This window comes from Schistocerca gregaria, chromosome 1, assembly GCF_023897955.1.
Source record: "Schistocerca gregaria isolate iqSchGreg1 chromosome 1, iqSchGreg1.2, whole genome shotgun sequence".
Lineage (NCBI taxonomy): Eukaryota > Metazoa > Arthropoda > Insecta > Orthoptera > Acrididae > Schistocerca > Schistocerca gregaria.
The window spans coordinates 1,011,205,513-1,011,230,841 of NC_064920.1; the positions used below are offsets into that span (position 1 = coordinate 1,011,205,513).

At 44.0% G+C, this 25,329-nt stretch overlaps 2 protein-coding genes and 1 pseudogene across 2 annotated transcripts in view; 1 reads left to right on the plus strand and 2 right to left on the minus strand.

The window, feature by feature from the left end:
• LOC126278747 (muscle-specific protein 20-like) overlaps window positions 1-25,329 on the minus strand; it is a 164,113-nt gene that overhangs the window by 71,492 nt on the left and 67,292 nt on the right. The gene's annotated exons all lie outside the window — the stretch shown is intronic.
• Window positions 1,816-25,329, plus strand: part of LOC126278758 (muscle-specific protein 20) — a 34,307-nt gene continuing 10,793 nt past the window's right edge. Inside the window, exons 1-2 of the mRNA XM_049979038.1 lie at window positions 1,816-2,028; window positions 22,923-23,122. Of these exons, the coding sequence (XP_049834995.1) occupies window positions 2,023-2,028; window positions 22,923-23,122 (206 nt within the window). The 5' untranslated portion in view covers window positions 1,816-2,022. The remainder of the gene's footprint in view (window positions 2,029-22,922; window positions 23,123-25,329) is intronic.
• On the minus strand, window positions 12,141-12,258 carry LOC126290306 (5S ribosomal RNA; annotated as a pseudogene).

Below are 25,329 nucleotides of genomic sequence, written 5' to 3' on the forward strand. Positions count from 1 at the left end.
TTAGAGATATTCAGATCACATCAGCGGAGTAGGCAAAGTAAAGAATGAGAAAAAATTCTGGTGTTTTCCGGTGTCGTAATTCTGTCACAAACGGTAAATGACTTGAAAGATCAGTTGATCGGAATGGAAAGTTTATTCAAAAGAGGTTATAAGATGAACATCAACAAAAGTAAAACCAAGGTATGGAATGTAGGCGGTGGGTACCCTGAGTACCTCTATCGGTTCTCCCTTCTATTCCAGTCTCGTATTGTTCGTGGAAAGAAGGATTGTCGGTATGCTTCTGTGTGGGCTCTAATCTCTCTGATTTTATCCTCATGGTCTCTTCGCGAGATATACGTAAGAGGGAGCAATATACTGCTTAACTCTTCGGTGAAGGTATGTTCTCGAAACTTTAACAAAAACCCGTACCGAGCTACTGAGCGTCTCTCCTGCAGAGTCTTCAACTGGAGTTTATCTATCATCTCCATAACGCTTTCGCGATTACTAAATGATCCTGTAACGAAGCGCGCTGCTCTCCGTTAGATCTTCTCTATCTCTTCTATCAACCCTATATGGTACGAATCTCACACTGCTGAGCAGTATTCAACCAGTGGGCGAACAAGAGTACTGTAACCTACTTCCTTTGTTTTCGGATTGCATTTCCTTAGGATTCTTCCAATGACTCTCAGTCTGGCATCTGCTTTACCGACGATCAACTTTATATGATCATTCCATTTTAAATCACTCCTAATGCGTACTCCCACATAATTTATGGAATTAACTGCTTCCAGTTGCTGACCTGCTATTTTGTAGCTAAATGATAAGGGATCTATCTTTCTATGTATTCGCAGCACATTAGACTTGTCTACATTGAGATTCAATTGCCATTCCCTGCACCATGCGTCAATTCGCTGTAGATCCTACTGCATTTCAGTACAATTTTCGATTGTTACATCCTCTCGATACACCACAGCATCATCTGCAAAAAAGCGTCAGTGAACTTCCGATGTCATCCACCAGGTCATTTATGTATATTGTGAATTGCAACGGTCCTATGACACTCCCCTGCGGCACACCTGAAATCACTCTTACTTCGGAAGACTTCTCTCCATTGAGAATGAAATGCTGCGTTCTGTTATCTAGGAACTCCTCAATCCAATCACACAATTGGTCTGATAGTCCATATGCTATTACTTTGTTCAATAATGTGTTATTAAGGAAGCTGTTGAAATCAGAATATCAAGCAACCTTATTAACAGAGATGGTGGATTTTGTTTAAATGCTGCTTGGAATCCGGCTCTGTCTCTCATCAAAAAACAGAGGGACAGAATTAGTGCTACCTCACCTGTTGATTAATAGTCACTATCAATATTTCTGATGCTGGTTATCTTTTGTTGTGTGTTGACTCTGCGGTTACTTATCCTGTGTGTGGTATCTTCCTTGTTTCTCCTCTGTGAACCAAGGTATTAAATTCCCTTGCGCACTGCTTCCTCCTTGCAGCTGCGCTTTTAGAATGGCAGGGTGTGCTCCTGTCGAAATATCGGCGGTGTTCGACAACGTCACCCGGCAGCAAACCCGTAAGTTATTTGAACATTCATTTCGCCGGGAAAAGTTAAGGTCTCACGCTGTTTAACTGTATTCGTTGACTCCAAGTTGCAACTGTGCCAAAGCGATTCAGGGTTAACAACAAAGGAAAGAGAGCTATGAAAGCTGGGAGAATATAGAGTAAGTACAAAGAGGCGGGAATCAAAAGCTAGGTGACGCAAATGGCTTGAGGCAGGCGCCCCCCGCGACGCCTTCCGGCTGGCGAAGCTTCCAGCGGCGGAGTGGCCGCCGGGGCTAAGTTTAGCCGGGGGCCTGCACCCCGCGGGTTTTCCCGCCGGAGTCCTCCTGCCGCCTCCCGCCACCCCGCCGCCGCCCCCGCGCCGCGCCGGCCGTGAAAAGCGCGCGCCAGCCGCCGCCGGCAACAGTCGCCGCCTGACCCCCGAGAGCACTCCGCGCGAGGCCAGCATCGCAACCGTCGCCTAGCAACCAGCAGTCAACATGCCGGTAAGGCGCGGGGGTTCCCCTGTCCAGCCCGGCTCCGGCAACAGGCCGTGCGGTCAACCCATTCGCACACTAGCTGTCCCTTTTTCAGTCCCATTGTGGTTCAGATAATCTTCTTCATAGTGGCAACCACTAAGTGAAGGCAGAATTTTCTACAATTTAGCTGTATTTTTGTAGACCCCTTGTTCATCTACATCTACACGGGTACTCTGCAAATCACATTTAAGTGCCTGGTAGAGAGTTCATCGAACCACCTTCTTCACAATTCTCTATTATACCAATCTCGTATAGCGCGCGGAAAGAATGAACACCTATATCTTTCTGTACGAGCTCTGATTTCCCTTATTTTATCGCGGTGGTCGTTCCTCCCTGTGTAGGTCGGTGTCAACAAAATATTTTCGCATTCGGAGGAGAAAGTTGGTGATTGGAATTTCATAAGAAGATTCCGTCGCAACGAAAAACGCCTTTCTTTTAATGATGACCAGCCCAAACCCTGTATCATTCTTGTGACACTCGCTCTCATATTTCGCGATAATACAAAACGTGCTGCCTTTCTTTGAACTTTTTCGATGTACTCCACAACCCCACCTGGTAAGAATCCCACACCGCGCAGCAGTATTTTAAAATATGGCGGACCAGCGTAATGTAGGCAGTCTCCTTAGTAGGTCTGCTGCATTTTCAAAGTGTCCTGCCAATAAAACGCAGCCTTTGGTTAGCCTTCCCCACAACATTTTCTATGTGTTCTTTCCAATTTTATTTGTTCGTAATTGTAATACCTAGATATTTTGTTGAATTTACGGCTTTTAGATTAGACTGATTTATCGTGTAACCGAAGTTTAACGAGTTTCTTTTCGCACCCCTGTGGATATCATCACACTTTTCTTTATTTACGGTCAACTGCCACTTTTCGCACCATTCAGATATTTTTTCTAAATCGTTTTGCAGTTTGTTTTGATCTTCTGATGACTTTATTAGTCGACAAACGACAGCGTCATCTGCAAACAACCGAAGACGGCTGCTCAGATTGTCTCCCAAATCATTTATACAGATAAGGAACAGCAAAGGGTCTACGACACTACCTTGGGGAACGCCTGAAATCACTTCTGTTTTACTCGATGACTTTCCAGCAATTACTACGAACTGTGACCTCTCTGACAGGAAATCACAGATCGAGTCACATAACTGAGACGATATTCCATAAGCACGTAAGGTCACTACGAGCCGCTTGTGTGGTACAGTGTCAAAAGCCTGTCATCCCGCTGTAGAGTCAAAATGACTTGCAATTGTGAGAGGAGTGGCAACGGATGAGGGACAATACGCAGTGGTCAGTGAATTGTCCGACCGTGACGTAGCTCATACCGGTCTCTCCGGGTCATATAGAATGAAGTTACCCTGATCTTTCTCCGAATACGATACTGTCCATTAACGATCTGCTTCCTATTTTCTGGGCAAGATGCCTCAGTCCGTGATGCTGTGACGTATGACTGACCACAAGCTACATTTTAATGAAGCGCATTTCCTATTCTGACCAGAGGCTAGCCGTTATTGTGGGTGATGAACCGCCTTCTGTTTTATCTAAAGATGAGACGAGTGTTACACAGATTTTTAAATTTTGTGCATTGTCCAAACTCGAACCTAAGCCTTAGGTTGGAGATTTCAGTGTGCCACTTCTTTATAAGATCTGTCTATTTTTTAATACATTTTCAAGAACTGGTATAAAAAATTTGTACTTTGTGTGTATGTGTGTGTGTGTGTAAATATGCGCAAAACAACTTTAAAGAAACTATCTTTCAATCATTTCAGTAGATTTATTTCTAACTTCAAGCTACTTTATCCACACACTTCTCGTCGTATGTTAGTATAGGCGCTAAACAATACTGACCAAACATTGTCGTCATTATCATTCGTCACACAATTACTTCCGGCTTTTTAATTCCTTAAAGAGTGTTTAGCTGTATAAAACGCGAATTCCGAAATTGTTAATCTATCCTCAGCTTCATTCTTCGGTCAGCATTAAAATTTTCTACATTTCTTCAACCTTGAATGCACCGACTACCTGACAAACCATCAGGAACAGTACAGCTGCTACCAATAGAAACCGTAGTCCTTCATGTGAATAAGCTGACTCATTCATGCCACCCTCTCCGATTTCTTACGTTCGCAGTACTGTGTTCCAGCTTCGCTTTGGAAACGCAGTGCGTGTTTTACACAGCTAAGCATTCGATAATAGGTTTAAAAAGGCGAACCTAGTTCTGTATCGAAGCAGAAGGCTAAATAACCACAGTCTAAAATAGAAAAAAAATCCGCTCTCATTCAGGTACTTCGTTGCGCGACCCCAATCCCTTTCGTCTTCCCTCATTCATTTAGTAATGTAAAAGTACAGGCATAACCGATGGGCAGAGTGGAAATAAATGTATTATGAATATTACAGTGTTCAGTCTACAACGCTGTCTTGTGACGTATTGCACATGAAGGTGATTGTATAGCTCTTACATTGGTTGGCAAAATTGGACTTCTAGCAGAACACTGCCTACAGAGAGATTTCTTTGTCCACTACTGCTTTAAGCACTAGCAAAGTTCAAATGGCTCTGAGCACTATGGGACTTAACATCTGTGGTCATCAGTCCCCTAGAACTTAGAACTACTTAAATCTAACTAACCTAAGGACATCACACACATCCATGCCCGAGGCAGGATTCGAACCTGCGACCGTAGCAGTCGCGCGGTTCCGGACTGCGCGTCTAGAACCGCTAGACCCCCGCGGCCGGCCACTAGCAAAGGGCTAACGTAAATGGTTCAAATGGCTCTGAGTACTATAGGACTTAACATCTGTGGTCATCAGTCCCTTAGAACTTAGAACTACTTAAACCTAACTAAACTAAGGACATCACACACATCCATGCCCGAGGCAGGATTCGAACCTGCGACCTTAGCAGTCGCGCGGTTCCAGACTGAAGCGCCTAGAACCGCTCTGGCCACAACACGTAAATGCCAACGACCTTCACCAATTGGAGAAACAACTTATTATTGTGAAGAACATACTGTATTCAGCGCCATTAATTTACGGAAAACAATTAATTATCCGGCACAATCACATCTATTTCTAACGAAATGAGCAGTTTCGCCTGGCGTCGGCCATGCTTAGATCATATAATACAGGCCGTGGTTTCTGCAGTGATGAGACTGAACCACGCACGATCACTGTGGTCTCCAGCTCGACACAAATCTCATTCTTCCCTTTACTTTTGATTAGTTGTCCTCATTAGAACAATTTTAATGAATAACAGTGATGTTTTTCTGAAGACGGTGTCAACTGCTGTCAGTAGACTGTGAGTTAGAAAGGAAGTATCCTTCTGTGACCTACAGAACATTTAGGAAGGAGGCTGTTTCCGTGACAGTTCAACGCTAGCACAGTTCAGAGCAAGAATGGGTTACCCCGGAAAAGAGCTATCGCCCCATGGTAGCGCACGAGACGACTGTATTTATATTCAGAGTGCCTGCGAAAGACAATCACATTAAGTTCCAGAGACGTAATGTGAATCTAGATTTCTGAAAGAAGTCGAGAGCCACAGCAAGCAGTTCCGGACACAGAACAAGTGCACTGTGCTTCAGAGCCAAGAGTTATTCTAGAATCGGCGTTGCACGCAGTGCGAGTCTTGGCGCAACCCTGGCCACGGCTGATATACTGCCTCTCCCAGCTACAGCTGTCGGGCAGACGCCGTGCTTCTGGCGCCAGATTGGTGTCCCATAGCGGCTCATTAATTACACCAGTGTGAGCCAAGAAGTTGTGCAATATCGAGGATTATGTTTCCCACTAACTTCACTCATGACTGCAACAACTAGGTATTCAGCCCCCCTCTAGCGCTGCTTTTGCTACAGAGTCTTCTAGCACCGGGTGTTACGATTCGGAAGATTTACGGGCATCAGGAATCGAGCGTATCAGATATTGACACAATGTCATGGATGTCGAAAGAGGGAAACCTGTTCTGGTCTAAAACACCGTACGCTGTCCTAGAAATAATGGTCTTTCAACACAAAACAACCAGAGCCACACACAACGCCGTGAATTCCGCTGAAAGTTAGTTGTTTTTCCAGACTGCTTTATACGGAACAGGTCCGTCACTTGGGTGCCGGACAGTTCGTGTTTCCAAGAAGGCATGGCAACTTCTACAACCGTTTTGTTGACAAAGCCGGAAGTCAGTGAAGCTACTTCTGGCCTATGTTTAGCTACTCTATTCTCGTCGGAACCGTCTTTCAGATAACACAACCGGAAACTCTCTGTGGCGACTGCAAAAGGATGATATTCGAGAGATGAAACTACCTTTCCGTAACGCTCTATTCTCCAGACTTTTCACCAACCACGTAGCTGAAGGAATAAATAAAACATAAAAAGAATAATGTTTACGTGACTAGTTAATGACAATCAGTAAGAGCGCAGATTGTTTACAAATAGGCCTGAGGAAGATGCGGGGAAGGCTGTCTCAAACAGCAGAATTCTGGACAATCACTGTCTCGTGCTACGTGCATCAGCTGCATTGTCAGTGCACATGAGTATAAAATACTGTGTGACTTTTTCTGAAAATATATTAGCTGTTTCCCATTTATATTTCCTCAGTGTAACACCGGTTGCACGAAAGACGACAGCAACATTGCCGTACTAAATCATTCCCTAATATATGGTAGTTGTATGCTAATGTTTTACAAACACAGAATTCAAAAGAAGAAACAAATTGACTGGAATCGTTCATCATTGTCTAGGTGACAATGATGAAAGAATAGAAAATTTTTGTGCCTAGTTTGTGTTGTTGCTAACGATGAGATGGAAAAGGGAGAGGGTAAAACCAGATGTCAGTACTAAAAGGGCCGCTGGACTTGACATCCCAGTGCGACGGACAAATCACCATCATCACTACATGCCCCCACTCCATGAACCACTGTGGAGAGGTTTGAAACTTAAAACACGACACTCGTGCACAGTTTGGTGGTTAGGGGCTGTATGCCACCCCCTGGCCTCCCCTTGGTTGCCAAATATTGCCGATGAAAATTTCTTTCATCTCAGTGAATCGAACTGGTTACCATCGAGTCAGACGCCTTAGCATAGGCGTGCGTTACTGATCTCAGCTGTGTTACGGTAGGAGAAGAGAAAGACAGCCTCGAACAGTCGAATGAATCAGCCGTTATTCAAAGAAAAAGACACGATAGTGTCAGTGTAAAATAAGCAACTGAATTGGTAACTTAGCTTTGCGCAGAAACGACTGATCAGAGCATTTTGATCTCGCCTGGAAACGACTGAAACTAATTTGGATATGAGTAGTTCACTTTTGCATCTGTAAGAGGGAACTAAAACCCTACGAATAGAAGCAGCTCACATTGTCATTTACAAACAAGTTCCAATACATTTTGCCTTCATTTGAAGGACAGTATTAGGCCCCAGATATGTTACGTGACAAGGCTGAACCTTCTTAGTTTCATTCAGTTGCGCATGGTTTGGACCCTAGAAACGTATGGAATCTGCATCTACGTACATACTCCGCAAGCCACCGTATGGTGCATGGCGGAGGGTACCATGTACGACTAAAAGTCACTTCCTTTCCTGTTCCATTCGCAAACAGAACGAGGGAAGAACGACTGTTTTACGTCCCATCCAAGCCCTATATCTATTATCTCATGCTAGTGGTCTTTACGCAAAATGTACGCTGCCGGTAGTAAAATCGCTAATCTTTCTCAATAGTGTTCCGCGAAAAGAACGTAGTCTGCCACCCAGGGATTCCCACTTGAGTTCAAAAGGCATCGCCGTTTAGACTAAAATTACCAGTAATAAATATAGCAGCCCGCCTCTGAATCGTTCGATGTTTTCCTTTACTCCGATCTGGTGGAATTCCCAACACTTGGGCAGATTCAATAATGGGTCTGAGACCAATTCATATTACCGACATCCAATGGGACAATAATAGTGAGCTTGCGCCATATTCCTCATCGTCCTTTCCAGCGTAAGTAAATATATCCGATTTCCAATAAGGGCTATCAGAATGCAGCAAGAGAAAAGAAAAGTACTGAGTAGAATGCCAGAGGGCTACAGGGAGCGTGCACGAATGTGCTCCCTCTTCTTTTTTAACGACGGAAACAAACATGTTAAACTTGCAGTATCTTGAAAATTCTCAGATCACACTCTGAAAAAATGAGATTTGGTAGATCACTGGATTTATTAATGCAAGTAACATTATCCGAAACAGTACACATTAATGATGAATGGAGGTAAGAATAAAGAGTAATGGTGATGACTGTGGCCCAAATTCCATCTGAACGTAGCCGAAAACCCTAGCGCTTGCAACAAAATGTATGGTACAGTGCCAGTTTCGATGACTAAATCAATGGTACTGCCCTGCGCGTCAGCTGGGAAATGTGGCACACACGGCGAAGAGACGTCCGCTGTCGATGACCGACGGCACTCCGCTCCCAGACGTGCAGCAGGTGTGTGGCTGGTTGGCTAACCGCCAGGCGCGTGCGCTTCGCGTTGACCCCGCCCTCACGGTCTACAGAACACCTCAATGGGGCCGAGCGCGGTCGCTGGTCGCTGCCAAAGCCTTTGTCTGCCGACCGCCCGCGCAAATCAATTAACTCCTCTCACTGCACCAGAACGGCATCTGGATCACGTTCTCTTGGTGTTACGTTAACTTACAACTATTAAAGAGCCTTCTGACGTCTTCTGGCTACAAGGAAGATTTCGACATTGGATTTGCAGAAAGTATCACTCGCCGATAAACGATTCGAGCTGGTAGATACTAGTCTTTACACAAAAGGAAGATCAAAGAAGATTTCGTAGCCTACCATATAGATCTAGATTTCCTTTCTAGTCAACGTTTTCGAGTGATATTCAAGAGTCTTTTCTCGTACCTAACTAGATTTTATTCCGCTGCCTCAGTTGTTATTCATACTAAAAGAGTGCCTAATGCTACGTGCGAAATGTAATGTCCACACAGTAACTGAGGCCAAAAGGAGATCCATTTACAAATTTCTAAAACAATAACAGAGAAGAAGCAACTACAATCACAAGATCAAATGTTGTGTCTCCGTCGGTGTATATCGCTTTAAGGGCAATTCATGCATATGCTTCGTAGCTCTTCTCAAAATGGACCATCGTGTTATTTCTTCTGACTTACAGATTTGTGTTGGCTATACCACTACTTTCCGCTCGCACTGGAATCGTATTCAGTGGGTTCAAGTTTGGTAACAATCAGTATGGACGTCAATGGAGAATTGCAGACTTTTTCGTGTCAGGGAGTCGGCTGACAATCGAGCTTGTCCAGTATTTCAGCGGGATTAGTGGTGCAGTGATCCAGACAGCGGAAACTAACCGTGCTTGTGCGTAGCGAAAGTCCCGCTGGCTACCTTGTCTTGTGTTTACTCATTATCTTCCAAAGAAAATCGACATCGATCTGTGGTTAAGTCTACGACTGATTCCTATCTGCTTATTTCTTCGTCTCCAATGGCCGCAGTGTTGACGGGGAAGACTCGTATTCAGCAAATGCACGTGTCAAATCCTCATCCAGCCATATGCCTTTATGTTTTCAAAGGTTTCGCTAAATCACCTGAGAAAAATTGTATGTTTACGTTAGCAAGGTCACTGTCGACATTTCTGGTCATCCTTAAACTTTATGCTTCCTTCCCGAACTCGGCGAGACGATACTTAACTCTCCTCCTGCCCAACATACACAAGGCACAATACTTCCTTCTGGTTCCTTATTTAAAAGGATGGAAAGAAAGACTACTATTTAAAGCTCCCTCAGGACATCAGACACTGTATATCTGATAAGGGCGATCCTGACAACTGACCGTTCTCGACTTCACTTGAAGTGCACTAGAGAAATAAAAAAAATAAAAATAACCTACCCCTGGATGGCTCTAGGTGGGTTTGAACGCCGTTCCTCTCTAATGCGAGCCTTGCGTGCTAATTAATCAATGTACCACGTTGTTTGGTCTCTCAATCAGAATCTGTGAACTTATCACAAATTTATACACACATCAATAAACGGAGGTTCAGAATTCCCAGCAACACAAGGCGTATGGAGCCAGACTGGGCAAGCGTGGTGATATCCAGCACCTGTTGTAGAGAGACACAATGGAATTTTTGAAGTTCTAATATATAATCATCGGGGAAAGTTATTCTTTATAAATATTTTCTCAGTTCAAATGATAAAACTAAGAATATTATTAAAATTAAGGATTTTAGTGAAATATGAAACCGATTGAGCGACTCTAAACTGATAGTGGGTCGCAATAAACTTCGATGGATACATAAAAATGTTTGTTACATTAACTTGGTAGTTCTATAGTTAATACGGAGTCATGTTTTCTAACGCAAGGATGCACCCTTCGAGGGGCACGGGAGGTCACCAGCTCAACTCTGACCACTCGTTACAAAGAAAAAGATCTTCGCCAACCAAATCCTTTCACACTAATCACACAGACATATCGATTCAGTATCACTTTGAAGACAGCCAGAATATGTAGTGGTTACTGACTAGAGCTTAGTAAGCATACCACGAACCATCCGTCGTCAAATCTCAAAACTATTTCGTCATTTACCGCGAGACTGACGAGTGTTGTGTCCCTCCTCTAACTCAGATCCTGGGTACGCTCTTGTTCCCCCCAGATGTACACTATCTGATCAAAAGTATGTGGAGTCCTGCTAATCAACATTAATATGAAATGTGTCTATCCTTCGCCTTTATGACGGCTTGAACTGTGCTGGGGGCACTTTCAATAGCCCGTCTGAATGTCTGTGGAGGAATGGCAGCTCATTCTTCCCCAAGAGTCCAAACCAGAGAATGTAATGAGTTTGGGCGCCCGGGTCTGGACCGAAGTCGACGTTCTAACTCATCCCAAACGTGTTCAAAAATGGTTCAAATTGCTCTGAGCACTATGCGACTTAACTTCTGAGGTCATCAGTCACCTAGAACTTAGAACTAATTAAACACATCACACACATCCATGCCCGAGGCAGGATTCGAAGCTGCGACTGTAGCGGTCGCTCGGCTCCAGACTGTAGCGCCTAGAATCGCACGGCCACTCCGGCCGGCTCCAATCGTGTTCCCTTTGGTTCAGGTCGGGGCTCTAGGCAGGCCAGTCCATTTCAAGAATGTTATTGTCCACAGACCGTTGTTTCAGAGATGGTGCTTTATGTCATGCTGATATAAGCAACCATCGTCTCCGAACAGTTACTCTACTGTAAGCAGTTCATATTCTTCCGCATTTAGCGTAAGGGCGATAAGGCGACCACACCCTAACTCCTAAAAACACCCCCATACCCTAAAAGCACTTCATTTGCACTTCACTACTGCCACAACTCAAACACTTCCAGATAACTGCCACAGTGAATAGAGAGAATCATCATCCCAAATCAATAGCTTCCACTCATCCACTGTCCAGTGGCGGCGTTCTTCACGTCACCTCAAACATCACTTAGCATTGACTACAGATATGTGTAGATTATCAGGAGCTGTGCGACCACTGTACCCTATTATTTTTCACTTCTTATGCTCAATTATTGTACTGGCTGGGCTGCTGATAGCACTCTGAAACTCACGAGTGATTCCATCAACTCATTTCATGCGGTTTTTCAAAACCGCCCTCCGCAATGCTCGACGTTCCTTCAGTACGTGATATCTGCCTGGTCTTACATTCGCACTGGTTGTTCCTTCGCTTTTCCAGTTCACAATATCATCATCAACAGTCGACGTGGGCAGCTTACGACGGGTTTAAATGTCCCTAATGGATTTGTTACTCAGGTGACGTACAACCACTGGCCCACTTTCGAAATTGTTGAGCTCTCCCGACGGATCCACACTGATGTCACTCCTTCTCTGCTCACAACACTATATCCCCCCCTCCCCCCTTAAAAACTAACTTCCTCCCGAACAGGCCATGAAGGCCCAACGGCACCGACCGGCCGCCGTGTCATCCTCAGCCCATAGGCGTCACTGGTTGCGAATATGGAGAGGCATGCGGTCAGCACACCGCTCTCCCGGCCTTATGTCAGTTTCCGAGACCGGCGCCGCTACTTCTCAAACAAGTAGCTCCTCAGTTTGCCTCACAAGGGCTGAGTGCACCCCGCTTGCCAACAGCACTCGGCAGACCGGATGGTCGCCCATCCAAGTACTAGCCCAGCCCGACAGCGCATAACTTCGGTGATCTGACGGGAACCGGTGTTACCACTGCGGCAAGAGCGTTGACCCCCCTCTCCCCCCCCCCCCCTCGCCTCCTCCTTTTATAATGGTTTGTCTGCGTCTCGTGACATCTACCAGTCAATTACGTATTACACATGTATGTCCTTATACTTTTGATCAGATAGTGCAGTTCGCAGGAATTGCCACGACTGACACCGGGCAAGATGGTATATTTTTAGGACGCTAGACGGGCATTCCGTGACGTGACGACTCCAATCCCTGTCTGGCCATCCAGATATAGGTCTTCCTTGATTTCCCTAAGTAGATCAAAAGCAAACGATGGGATAGTTCCTTTGAAAAGGTCACAGCCGAGTTGGCTCCCCCTACCGAGGTTCGCTCCCACTATAATGACCTCGTTGTCGACGGGCCGTGAAACCGTAGTCTTGCTTCCTGTGTTCCTCTACTGACGACGCCGGAAGTGTGCGGACAGGAGACGGGTGACGTCGTAAAGGGCTGCAGTGATTTAGTGTCGCGGGGCGCGCTCTCCGGTTCCGTATTTAGCCCGCGCCGGAAACTCTGGTACCCCGCAACCCGACACTTCTACACAGTAAAACGGCGCCCGCTGCCAGCGGATTAAATATTTGTCGGATCTCTCTGCAGGGCGCGGCACGCTACTTCTGGACGCCGCCAAACGCCGCCGTGGGTTTCGCAAATAAGCAGTCAGCGGAAAATGGCAAATGGTGAGATAAAATAAATCACCCGTTGTGCAATGTGCAGTAAAAGTCCGCTCCCTCCCGCCACCCTACAAAAATATCAAACTGGCTTTATAACACTGGTGCAAATATTTACGGGATGCCGCTTTTATGTCTCTCCGAGAGCGAGGTTAACATTCCATATCGACAACAGCAGCTTGGTTTCAGTGATCGCTTCTACATCTACATCTACATAGATACTCTGCAAATCACATTTAAGTGCCTGATAGAGGGACATCGAACCACCTTCACAATTCTCTATTATTCCAATCTCGTACAGCGCACGGAAAGAATGAACATCTATATCTTTCCGTACGAGCTCTGATTTCCCTTATTTTATCGCGGTAATCGTTCCTCCCTATGTTCCTCCCGGTGACAACAAAATATTTCCGCATTTGGAGGAGAAAGTTGGTGATTGGAATTTCGTAAGAAGATTCCGTCGCAACGAAAAACGCCTTTCTTTTAATTATGTCCATCCTAAATCCTGTATCATTTCTGTGACACTCTCCCCCATATTTCGCGATAATACAAAACGTGCTGCCTTTCTTTGCACTTTTTCGATGTACTCTGTCGCTCCTATCTGGTAAAGATCCCACACCGCACAGCAGTATCCTAAAAGAGGACGGACAAGTGTGGTGTAGGCAGTCTCCTTAGTAGGTCTGTTACATTTTCTAAGTGTCCTGACAATAAAACGCAGTCTTTGGTTAGCCTTCCCCACAACAATTTCTATGTGTTCCTTCCAACTTAAGTTGTTCGTAATTGTAATACCTAGGTATTTAGTTGAATTTACGCGTTTTAGATTAGACTGATTTATTGTGTAACCGAAGTTTGAGTTCCTTTTAGCACTCATGTGCATGATCTCACACTTTTCTTTATTTACGGTCAACTGCCACTTTTCGCACCATTCAGATATTTTTTCTAAATCGTTTTGCAGTTTGTTTTGATCTTCTGATGACTTTATTAGTCGATAAACGACAGCGTCATCTGCAAACAACCGAAAACGGCTGCTCAGATTGTCTCCGAAATCGTTTATATAGATAAGGAATAGCAAAGGGCCTATAACTCTACCTTGGGGAACGCCAGAAATCACTTCTGTTTTACTCGATGACTTTCCATCAATTACTACGACAGGACAGGAAATCACAGATCGAATCATATAACTGAGACGATACTCCATAAGCACGTAAGTTCACTTGTGTGGTACAGTGTCAAAAGCCTTCCGGAAATCCAGAAATACGGAATCGATCTGAAATCCCTTCATGTGAATAAAGAGCTAGTTGTGTTTCACAAGAACGGTATTTTCTAAACCCACGTTGGCTGTGTATCAATAGACCGTTTTCTTCGAGGTAATTCATAATGTTCCAACACAATATATGTTCTAAAATCCTGCTACATATCGACGCTAACGATGTGGGCCTGTAATTTAGTGGATTACTCCTACTACCTTTCTTGAATATTGGTGTGACCTGTGCAACATTCCAGTCTTTGGGTACGCATCTTTCGTCGAGCGAACGGTTGTATATGATTGTTAAGTATGGAGCTAATGCATCTGCATACTCCGAAAGGAACCTAATTGGTATACAGTCTGGACCATAAGACTTACTTTTATTAAGTGATATAAGTTGCTTCAAGTGAATCCTGCAAGGCGATTAATTTCTTTCCTTTCCCAGGTATAACATTCTTCCTAATGTACTGAACGTCTGCGAAACGTGTAACGCTAAAAATTTTAAAACGATGTCGATTTTTATATACATTTGCTTAGATATTCTTCAAGGCTTCCCAGATCTTATCATTCATTTCTTGTTCATGTTCCTACTTCCTTCTGAGAAGTGCCTGATTTCTAATGGTTACTTCTTAAGGTAATGCCGGAAAGGAAGATTGATCTTTGCTTGTGGTTTAGTTGTATGTGAGAACCACTCAACGAAGGTGGTCAGCTGGGATTAGAGATTAAGCGTGTATCCGTTCCATGGAGTAACTTACACTTATGCTATCTGATCAAAAGCGTCCGCACACGTATAATGGAGAGTAATAAGGGCTGTGTTCAGCCTTTGCCGCCTTTATGATGCCTGGGGCACTACTGGGGACGCTTTCAATGATTTGTCTGAATGTCCTTCGAGGAATGGGAGCCCTTTGTTCCTCAAGAGCCGAAACCATGAAGGCGGTGTCGGGCGCTGGGCTTTGGGGCGAGGATTGTGGGCAGTACATTCCTTTTTCAGGAATGATACTGTCCACAAAGCACTGTCTCACAGATGGTGCTTTACGATAGGGTGTTGTCATGCTGTTACAAATCGTCATCGTCTCCGAACTGTTCCTCTACCATTCGCGGTACACAGTGCTGAAAGCATTCATATCCTTCCGTACGTAGGGTACTCTTAAGCGCAATAAGGGGATCACAGCTTAACCACGAAAAACTAGTCCATACCGTAACACCACATCGTCCATTGCCACTATAACACCGCCTCCTCTATTGGCATTCCATATGGTCACAGGTGACGTTCTCCAGGCATTCGAATCCTGCCTCGGGCTAGGATGTGTGTGATGTTCTTAGGTTAGTTAGGTTTAAGTAGTTCTACGTTCTAGGGGACTGATGACCTCAGATGTTAAGTCCCATAGTGCTCAGAGCCATTTGAACCATCTCCAGACATTCGCCAAACCGAAACCCACCCCTCCTATTGACACAGAGTGTAGCGTGGTTCATCACTCCAACTTAGTCGCTTCCAGTCCTGCACTGTTTAAACCAACTCAGGCATCGCCTAACACCGACTACAGAAATGAGTGACTTTCGAGGAGGTGGTCGACCGTTGGACTTTATTTTTCTTACCCCTACGCACACCATTGAACTATCTGGACTACTGGGTTGCTCTTTGGAACCCGCGAGCGATTCCTTCCGATGATTTAATTCGTTTTTTTACAACCACCCTCCGAAATGCTTGACGATCACTCCCCGTCAGTGCATTACTTATGTATGACCTTGGACTCGCTAGGGTTGTTCCTTCGCGCCGCCACATCACAGTGACATCACCAACAGTCGAATAGAGTAGCTTTAGAAGGGTATAATGTCCCTAATGGATTTGTTACTCGAGAGACACCCAGTGACTAGTACACGTTCGTAGTTACTGCGCTCTCCTTATCTTCTCTTACTGCTTCTCTACTGACAACACGATACTGCTCATCTTCTTTGAAGCTGAAGAGCCCGCCTCTCATATCTACTGGTCAATTCCACATTGGTCATGTAGTGTACCCAAATCATTGCTACACTTGAAAAGGACTAAAAATTCTTTACTGAGGGTGTCGAGCGAGCTATGCTTCGTTCTCTTTTCAGTCAAGAAGTTCCCAGGTAGAGGATCAACCATCCTGATTTTATGATTTTTCGAAACCGCTCCCTCGCTGTTAACCAAATGTGGGGAGGATTTCGCTGGCAGGGGTAATTAAACATTCGACACTGGAGGCGGATCGTAACTTCATCAGCCCAAAATAGGATAACAGCAAGTAGCGTTACTTATGCAACGGTAATGACTTGCTCTCAAAGCTTCTTACAGGACTCCTATCGTTGAGTATATGAACCCAGATGTTTCGCCCGAAAATGAGACACTTAAAGTAGTAAATTAGTTTTGCCATCTGTGAAGCAAAACAAGTGATAACCGTAGAAGTAGAGAGGATGTAAAATGTAGACTGGCAATGGCAAGGAAAGCGTTTCTGAAGAAGAGAAATTTGTTAACATTGATTATATATTTAAGTGTTACGAAGTTCTTTCTGAAAGTATTTGTGTAGAGTGTAGCATGTATGGAAGTGAAGCATGGACGACAAATAGTTTAGACAGGAAGAGAATAGAAGGTTTTGAAGTGTGGTGCTACAGAAAAATGCTGAAGATTAGTTGGGTAGATCACATAACTAACGAGGAGGTATTGAACAAAAACGGAGAGAAGAGGAATTTGTGGCACAACTTGACTAGAAGAAGGGGTCAGCTGGTAGGACACCTTCTGAGGCATCAGGGATCACCAGTTTAGTATTGGAGAGAAGCGTGGAGAGTAAAAGTCGTAGAGGGAGACCAAGAGTTGAATACATAGCAGATACAGAAGGATGTAGGTTGCAGTAGTTACTCGGAGCTGAAGAGGCTTGCATACGATAGAGTAGCGTGTAGAGATGCATCAAACCAGCCTCTAGACTGAAGGCAACAACAACAACAACAACAACAACAACAACAACATAAACTCCAACCGACGGTGATGCTGATGCTGCTGCATAAAAAGATGGAATAACTAGAGCATCTGTCGACCGCTTCTAGTCTCTTAAAACAAATGGAGAATCTAGCAAGGAAACTTGGACAAGATTACCTCAGGAAAAGAGTTTAGGTTTCTGTTCTCACAGTCGTAGACCTAATTCCCTGTGTTAATATAACCTATTTATCTTTCCTTGACAAATCATGGTTGCATAGAACTACACTACTCAGTCTTCATTAAAATCATTAACAGACCATCTTCAGGTGTCTTCTATAACATAAAAAAAACAAGAGGAAAAATAGGGTCTATTAATTCTGCACCCAAGCATTAGATGATTGTTGGTGGTTATGAGTTTTCACACATCTAATTAGGTTTTCACAAGACAACTGAAGACGGTCTGTTAATGACTTAAATTGATTGCTTAGTAAAATTTGAGTACTGCAGCTGTGTGCAACCATGATTTTTTCAACCCTTTTTACAAGCTGTAAATCATCGCCTCCTCAAAGTAATATTATTACGCTTTACCTTCAAGATACGTAATGTTATCGGGATACGCAATGTTACATTATCGACTAATAACGGATAATCACACGTATGCTCCGCCCAGAGCAAATCGAGAGTCGGTGAGATTTTTTCTGCCGCGACAGACAAGCGTGCATCGGTTTTGGAGGAGGCGTGAACCGAAGCGATGCCAGCCATCTGCCACGCCCACGCCGCGTCTATTCTGGTGAGAGCAGATGGGCTCCTCCCCCCCCCCCACCCCTGATATATTTCGGGTGGTGAGACCGGCGTCTCTGACGCAAGACGCCCCGACACAGCTGGGCGCCTCCAACTCCAACCGGGGCAGGATGCGGCTGTTGCCCCTCTCTCTGAAACGCGCGCGCGCGCACACACACACACACACATTCCTTCGCTGCTAGGTGACCCGCAATTAGCTACACCTCCAGAAATTTCTGTCCCCCAACGACGCATATCTTTGTGTTGGCAGAGGCCGCCAGCTGGGACTTCATTAAGAGCGCTCGCTCGCCACCACTGCCATGACCCCACTACCGGTGCTGTGACACATGGTCACGCACCTGCTGCCGCATTCTTATGGCCAGCGAATAGCCGAAGCGCCGAGATTTCTTCTAGACACAGAGCCCAGTCAATGGTTCTGACACCCTTATACCTGTTGTTACCAGCTCTGTAACACCGTATCAAGCGAAAGTTGGACTTAATCTACATAACACTCCGCAAACCACCCAACGGTGTGTGACCGAGGGTTCTTCCAGTACGACTAATTGATCTCCGCCTACCCTGTTCCATTCGCGAATTTCGCATCGGGAGAATGATTTCCGGTACGCCTCTGTATTGGCTCTAATTTCTCAATTTTTCTTGTTGCGGTCATTACGCGAGATTTATGTGGGAGGAAGTAATATGTTGCCCGCTTCTTCCCTAAAAGTGCTCTCCCGAAATATCTATGACGAACCTGTCCCTGATACACAAGGACACTCTTGTAACATCTGCCGGTGAAGTGTGTTTAGCATCTCGATTAACAGTAACATTCCTATCACACTTCCTTGCGCTATTCCGGAAATTACCTTTACATCCCTCTATTTTGTTCCGTTATTCGGGCAACACATTCGCACTCGAAGAATCACAAACGCCTGTTGCATAATTTTGCTTCAAAAGATTTACTTTTCACATTCCCGGTACAGGTTCCGCGACTTCGGGTTCGATCCCCGGTACCTAGCGCTTTTTCTCGCAATGCTTCGATTTTATATGACAAATGGAAACATATACATCGTGGTTTAGATTCCACGGTAAACTTTGGGGGATGGGAGAGGGGTAAGGACGCGTAGTTCAGCTGGCTATCAGATCAAAAAGGTGTGGTGACGTACTGTGACGTTCAGATCGATTTTCAGCAACCACATTTGCATACAAACTCTGTAAATCACTTGACGTGGATGTCAGAGACTATTTAGCACTGTGTTGCACTTTAGGATGTCTTCCTGTTCCTACAGTGTCGATTTTATAGCTCCTTTTTTTATACACATCCTTGTTAACATAAAAGCTGTTCAGCACATTACTACTTGTGCTGAAGGATACCTGAAAGAATACTCGTTAGTATCCAGCTAAGCATCTTCTTACTTCACTTCCTGAATTTAAATCTATACTCGATGTTAACAAAGTTTTCTTCTTCAGAAACGCTTTCCTTGCCATTGCCAGTATACAATTTATATCCTCTCTACTTCGACCATCATCAGATATTTTGCTCCCCAAATAGCAAAACTCCTTTACTACTTTAAGTGTCATATTTCCTAGTCTAACTCCCTCAGCATCACCTGACTGAATTCGACTACATTCCATTATCCTCGTTTTGCTTTTGCTGATGTTCATCTTATACCCTCCTTTCAAGACACTGTCCATTCCGTTAAACTGCTCTTCCAAGTCCTTTGCTGTCTCTGACAGAATTACAATGTCATCGGCGAACTGCAAAGTTTTTATTTCTTCTCCCCGGATTTTAATACCTACTCCAAATTTTTCTTTTGTTTCCTTTACTGCTTGCTCAATATACAGATTGAATAGCATCGGGGAGAGGCTACAACCCTGTCTCACTCCCTTCCCAACCACTGCTTCCCTTTCATACCCCTCGACTCTTGTAACTGCCATCTGCTTTCTGTGCAAATTGTAAATACACTTTCGCTCCCTGTATTTTACCCCTGACACCTTCAGAATTTGAAAGAGAGTATTCCAATCAACATTATCAAAAGCTTTCTCTAAGGCTACAAGTGCTAAAAACGTAGGTTTGCCTTTTCTTAATCTCTCTTTAAGATAAGTCGTAGGGTCTGGATTGCCTCACGTGTTCCCACATTTGTGCGGAATCCAAACTGATCTTCCCCGAGGTCGGCTTCTATCAGTTTTTCCATTCGTCTGTAAAGAATTCGCGTGAGTATTTTGCAGCTAATGTGTATTAAATCAAACGGAAACGGACCGCTCATCACTGGAGAGAAAGATGGTTGGTTGGTTTGTTGGGGGAAGGAGACCAGACAGCGAGGTCATCGGTCTCACCAGATTAGGGAAGGACGGGGAAGGAAGTCGGCCGTGCCCTTTGAAAGGAACCATCCCGGCATTTGCCTGGAGCGATTTAGAGAAATCACGGAAAACCTAAATCAGGATGGCCGGACGCGGGATTGAACCGTCGTCCTTCCGAAAGCGAGTCCAGTGTCTAACCACTGCGCCACCTTACTCGGTGAGAGGAAGATGCCTATCCGTACATAGCAAAGGTGAACAGGATAGTATGCGGGCTGTCAGTCTGTACGAGACCTGTGAAGAGCTTCTGGATAGGTGCCAGCACACGGCCCTGGATAGCGCACACGACTCCAGTTGCGACACGACTGGCCGCAGGAGGCGTGTGTGGGGGCGGTGGGGGTGGAGGCGGGGGATGCGACGCCTCGTTTACCTCGCGAACGAACTGCTCCGCTGCGCTCAGCACCGCAATTGCGGCGAAATTACAGCCGCTGATTCAGCGCGGGATTATGACATCTAGATACCCCCGCCTACATTTAGAGTCCAGGTTCGAGTGCCAGCAGCCTGTAACTTCCCACTCTGCGAGCCGGGGCTGACTTTATAAATGCACCAGTTGCAGCACTTCTGTGCTACCTCTGCGGCAGTTCATACGTTTCCCCCGATAAGCTGCAAGCGAGAACGGCACAACAGAGGCGGTATTTTGCTCGTACAGAGCAACGAGAAGCACGGCTGCTTCCGAAACAAATCTACCCACCAAATTACTGACTGGTAGTTAGGAACATGGTACAGTCCGAGGTCTCCACACAGTTTGTCAAACAAAAATGTAGAGCTGGTTCGTCTTTTCCGGCACATGTATCCAGCACCAAGGCAATTTCAGTACAAGGGGATTTCACTAAATTAGAATTAGTTTGTGAATGCACGCTACGGGTCCACTCTATTCATCAGCAACCCCTAGTATCAAATAGAATAAGGTTATGATCCTTTTGTTACGAAAAGCCAAACACAGACAGAAAAAAATGCTCACTGTAACAAACAAAGAAACTTTTTCTACTAATGTTGCATACTAAACTAACAAATTTTTTCTGGCATGCCTGAGGGCATACTATACAAACTGAGTATTGAAACCAGTTAAAACATCATAATATTTCTATGCTGATGCTTAACACATAATTTGCTTACGGCTGCGCCAAGCGCTTATCTTAACATGACTGAATATTTGGAAGAAAAAAATGAAGTTTGACTTACAGTAGAAGATCATCTTGTTATTTTCATCTTGAGGTTAAAGCTCACTCTTGTGCCCGTGTTTGCTTACAAATAAATTTGTTTTTGGACAAATTTCGCCTTGAACAAGCACAATTTTTACTTCTTTTTCGTACATACATGTTTCCCTGAAGTTACAGCATCATCGGCGATTTTTTTTACTTTCATTCTATTAAACAGCAGTAAAATCTTTCTTCACTTTTTATACATTCAGAAATTTCAATTTTTTTTTAAAGTTTTCATAGATTTGAAAACAGACAGATTTTTTTATATACCTTGCTACCACCTGCTGCGGTACCCTGTAATCTGCTTAGTAGCTGTTTTTCTTTCACAGTTTTTCATTTGCAAGTTCAAAAAGTACTTTTTTCAAGGCGAAAATAACGCGGAAATCAGAAAAATTTCTGGAAACATATTGCATACACAGAGACAAACACACACACACACACACACACACACACACACACACACACACACACACACACACACAATATTCCTTATAGAATAAAATAATGTTAACCATAACATTCCTAGTCGTAAATTTTCGGTATACAAAGCTTTCTGCATTGAGACATCTATGGTTGCGAATAACAAACCATGAAAGAAAAACAGCTATAACGCAAAATATAGAAAGCCACAAAACCACAGCACATGGTACCAAAGTGAGTATAATAAAATGTGCCTGTTTTCAAATTTGTGAATTCTTTCTTAAAAACTGAAATTTCTGCATGTGGAGATAATAAAGAGCAATTTTTCTGTTATTTAATAGCAAGAAAATAAAAAAAAGCGATTGATAATACTGTTGCTTCAACGAAACATACCTGGCTAATAAGAGGTAAAAATTGTGTTTGCTTAAGAGCGAACCTATAAAAAAACAAATTTTTGCGTTATGATATCCTGCTTTCTTCTTCAGTACCGATAACGGTTTTAGTAAAATATCATAGATTCAGTATTGTTTACTTAAATTTATAAAGAAAAAAATAAGTGTTGTTCTTATCTACAGGGCAATAAAGGTCAAGGTACTACTACAAAAATCCCATCAGTGATTGTCACTCACGATATTATGCGTAAATGTTTGGTGAACAGTGATGGGAGTGCTGTGTCTATGTCTAAACTGCTCAACAGGATAACAAGAAACACTGAAAAAAAAGCACCAGAGAAATTGCAAGTAGAAACTTGTAGGATATTAGGCCGCTCATGCTTAAGCTCTACCATAATATCGACGTTTCGAGTCCTCTGCTGGGGGTCTTCTTCAGCGTCTTCTGCCGTTCATGGTTAACGTCTTGAAGAAAATACCAGCAGACGACTCGAAATTCGATCGTAGACGATTTTACCTTTAATGATAGCGGTCACGAAAGTATGCCGTCTTACAGCGGACAAAACGTTTGTAATAATTTCGAGGAAAATAGCACTCTGTCCCACAAATTAGGTCTAACAGTTTGCTTCCTACCGCTAAACGTGTTTCTCACACAGTTTAATTCGTTTCCTTGCAGGCACGAAACAAGGAACAGGAAGCAGAGGTCCTGCAGTGGATAGAAGACGTCCTGGGCGAGAAGCTGCCCTCTCAGCCCTACGAGGACGTGCTGCGAGACGGAGTCGTCCTCTGCAAGCTCATCAACAAGATCGCGCCCAACTCCGTCAAGAAAATACAGCCTAAGGGGACCAACTTCCAGCTCATGGAGAATGTTCAGAGGTGACGGACCATTTCGTAATCAGAATTGAAATATAGTAGCCTCCGCGCATCCACTGATCCAGACCATTAGGAAATATACAGCAAACGTATTCGCAGTTGCGAATATGAACCACCTTGTGCTGTATATTAGAATGACGATGGTGAAAATTTGTACTGGACCAGGACTCGAACCCGGATTTCCCGCTTTACCTTAACCGCTTCGGCCATCCGTGCACGAATCACGACCAGACCCAAACTTCCATATTCCCTCGTCCTTGAGTCGCAACCTGCACCCGTATGTTACGTATATTTCCGTCCAGGAACGACATATTTATTGAGAGTCGAGGGATTGGTATCGGTGAATAAATAGGAAATAGCAGAGCCTGTGTTATTAAGACGTACGATGTAATGTTCCTTCATAAATGTACGCATTACAAAGTAGACAAAAATCACGTTTCTCTAATATCGTACAATTGAAACATTAATGAAAATCTCACAGACGTCATAAAATTTAAGCCGATGAAGAATCAGAGGAAGTAATATTTCATGACCGATACCGGATAAACACGATTGGATACTTTTGTGGATGTAGTGAGATCTGCTATGTATAGGGAAACCTTGTACAGCAGAAAGTTAAAAAAAAATTAAAGATAGGTAACTGGCTGGAATCCGAGATTTATCGAAGTCTGGATATATGGGAATACTACTTTTACTGCATCATCTACTACGTCCTAACCGGTTTATAAGTTTGCACACACACACACACACACACACACACACACACACACACACACACACACACACACACACACACACACAAACACACTACTTTGTTATGATGAAGGAATTAAAATATTTATCGGAGCTGTCGGAGTTCGAGGTGTGCGTTCAATGCAACACAAAGACAGAAGTCAATGGTGTCTGAAGCCAGCAAAACCAGTATGTTGAAATGTTAGTTAAGATCATAACGCCAATAAAACCACCTTTCACTCTCAAAACAAATATGTGTTTCAGCAATTGAAGGATAATTAATTTTGAGAGATCCGCTGTAGTTGTACTAATTATTTATTCAAATCACGACCAGTTTCGGGGTGTTAAAAAACCATCTACAGATGTTTGAAATTATTCTGCTAAGTAACATACAACATGCGGTCGTGACGGTCAATGCAAGCGCTCCAGTGACTGTATGTTGGTGGACAGAACGTGGTTGACGTTCCTACCGAGCGGCTGCCCGGCGGCGGACAGTTTCCGCCAGTTTTCGCTGATTGGAGCTTTGACACTGACGGGCCCGACCGCATTTCATATATTACCAAATACAATAATTTACATATCTGAAGATGGAATTTTAAAATCCCGAGAACGGTCGTAGTCTGAAGAAATAATTAGTGCAATCGAAGCAGATCTCTCTAAATGAATTATCGTGCCTCTCAGTTGCGGATGTCCCACGTACCATAACTTGTACAATCAAAGAGATATTTATTGAACAACTGTTAGTGTTTCCATGTTTAGAGAGAGCCACTGGTCTGCAACTGTTTACTGAATCAATGAATAGCTACTCTAGTTGCTAATCTCCACTTTGGTCCACGATCGGTTTCGGCTTTTATATTTAAGTCGTTAACGAATGGATCTAAAAATTATGATGTGGTGATGCTTTTGACGTCGCTTTATCACAGTATAGTTTTCAGATCCACTTGAAAATGGCTTAAATATAAAAGTTGAAACGAGACGTGGACCAAAATAAAGAACAAATTAGCAACTGGTGCTGATATTCATTAATGTTACACAACTATTCAAAATGTACTGATAAAAGATGGCATGTTACGGCTAAGGTGTGGTCATGTGGCATGTTTGTGAAGCTAATCAGCGTATGCGCAAGGCACATCTCCATTCTAAAACCAGTCCGCCATAAGTTTCTAATTTGTTAGACAAGTAGAACACAGGAGCGAGGTGGCGCAGTGGCTAGCACACCGGACTCGCATTCGAGAGGACGACGGTTCAATCCCGCGTCTGGTCATCGTGGTGGTTCCTTTGAAAGGACACGGCCGACTTCCTTCCCCGTCCTTTCCTAATCCGACGAGACCGAGGACCTCGCTGTCTGGTCTCCTCCCCCAAACAACACAATGACAAAGGCACTGTGCATAAACTAGGCTTAACACCTGTCATCCATAGCTTAAATCAGCTCGTACCAGTACAATATTTAGGAGCCATTCTTCCTTCATCAATTGACT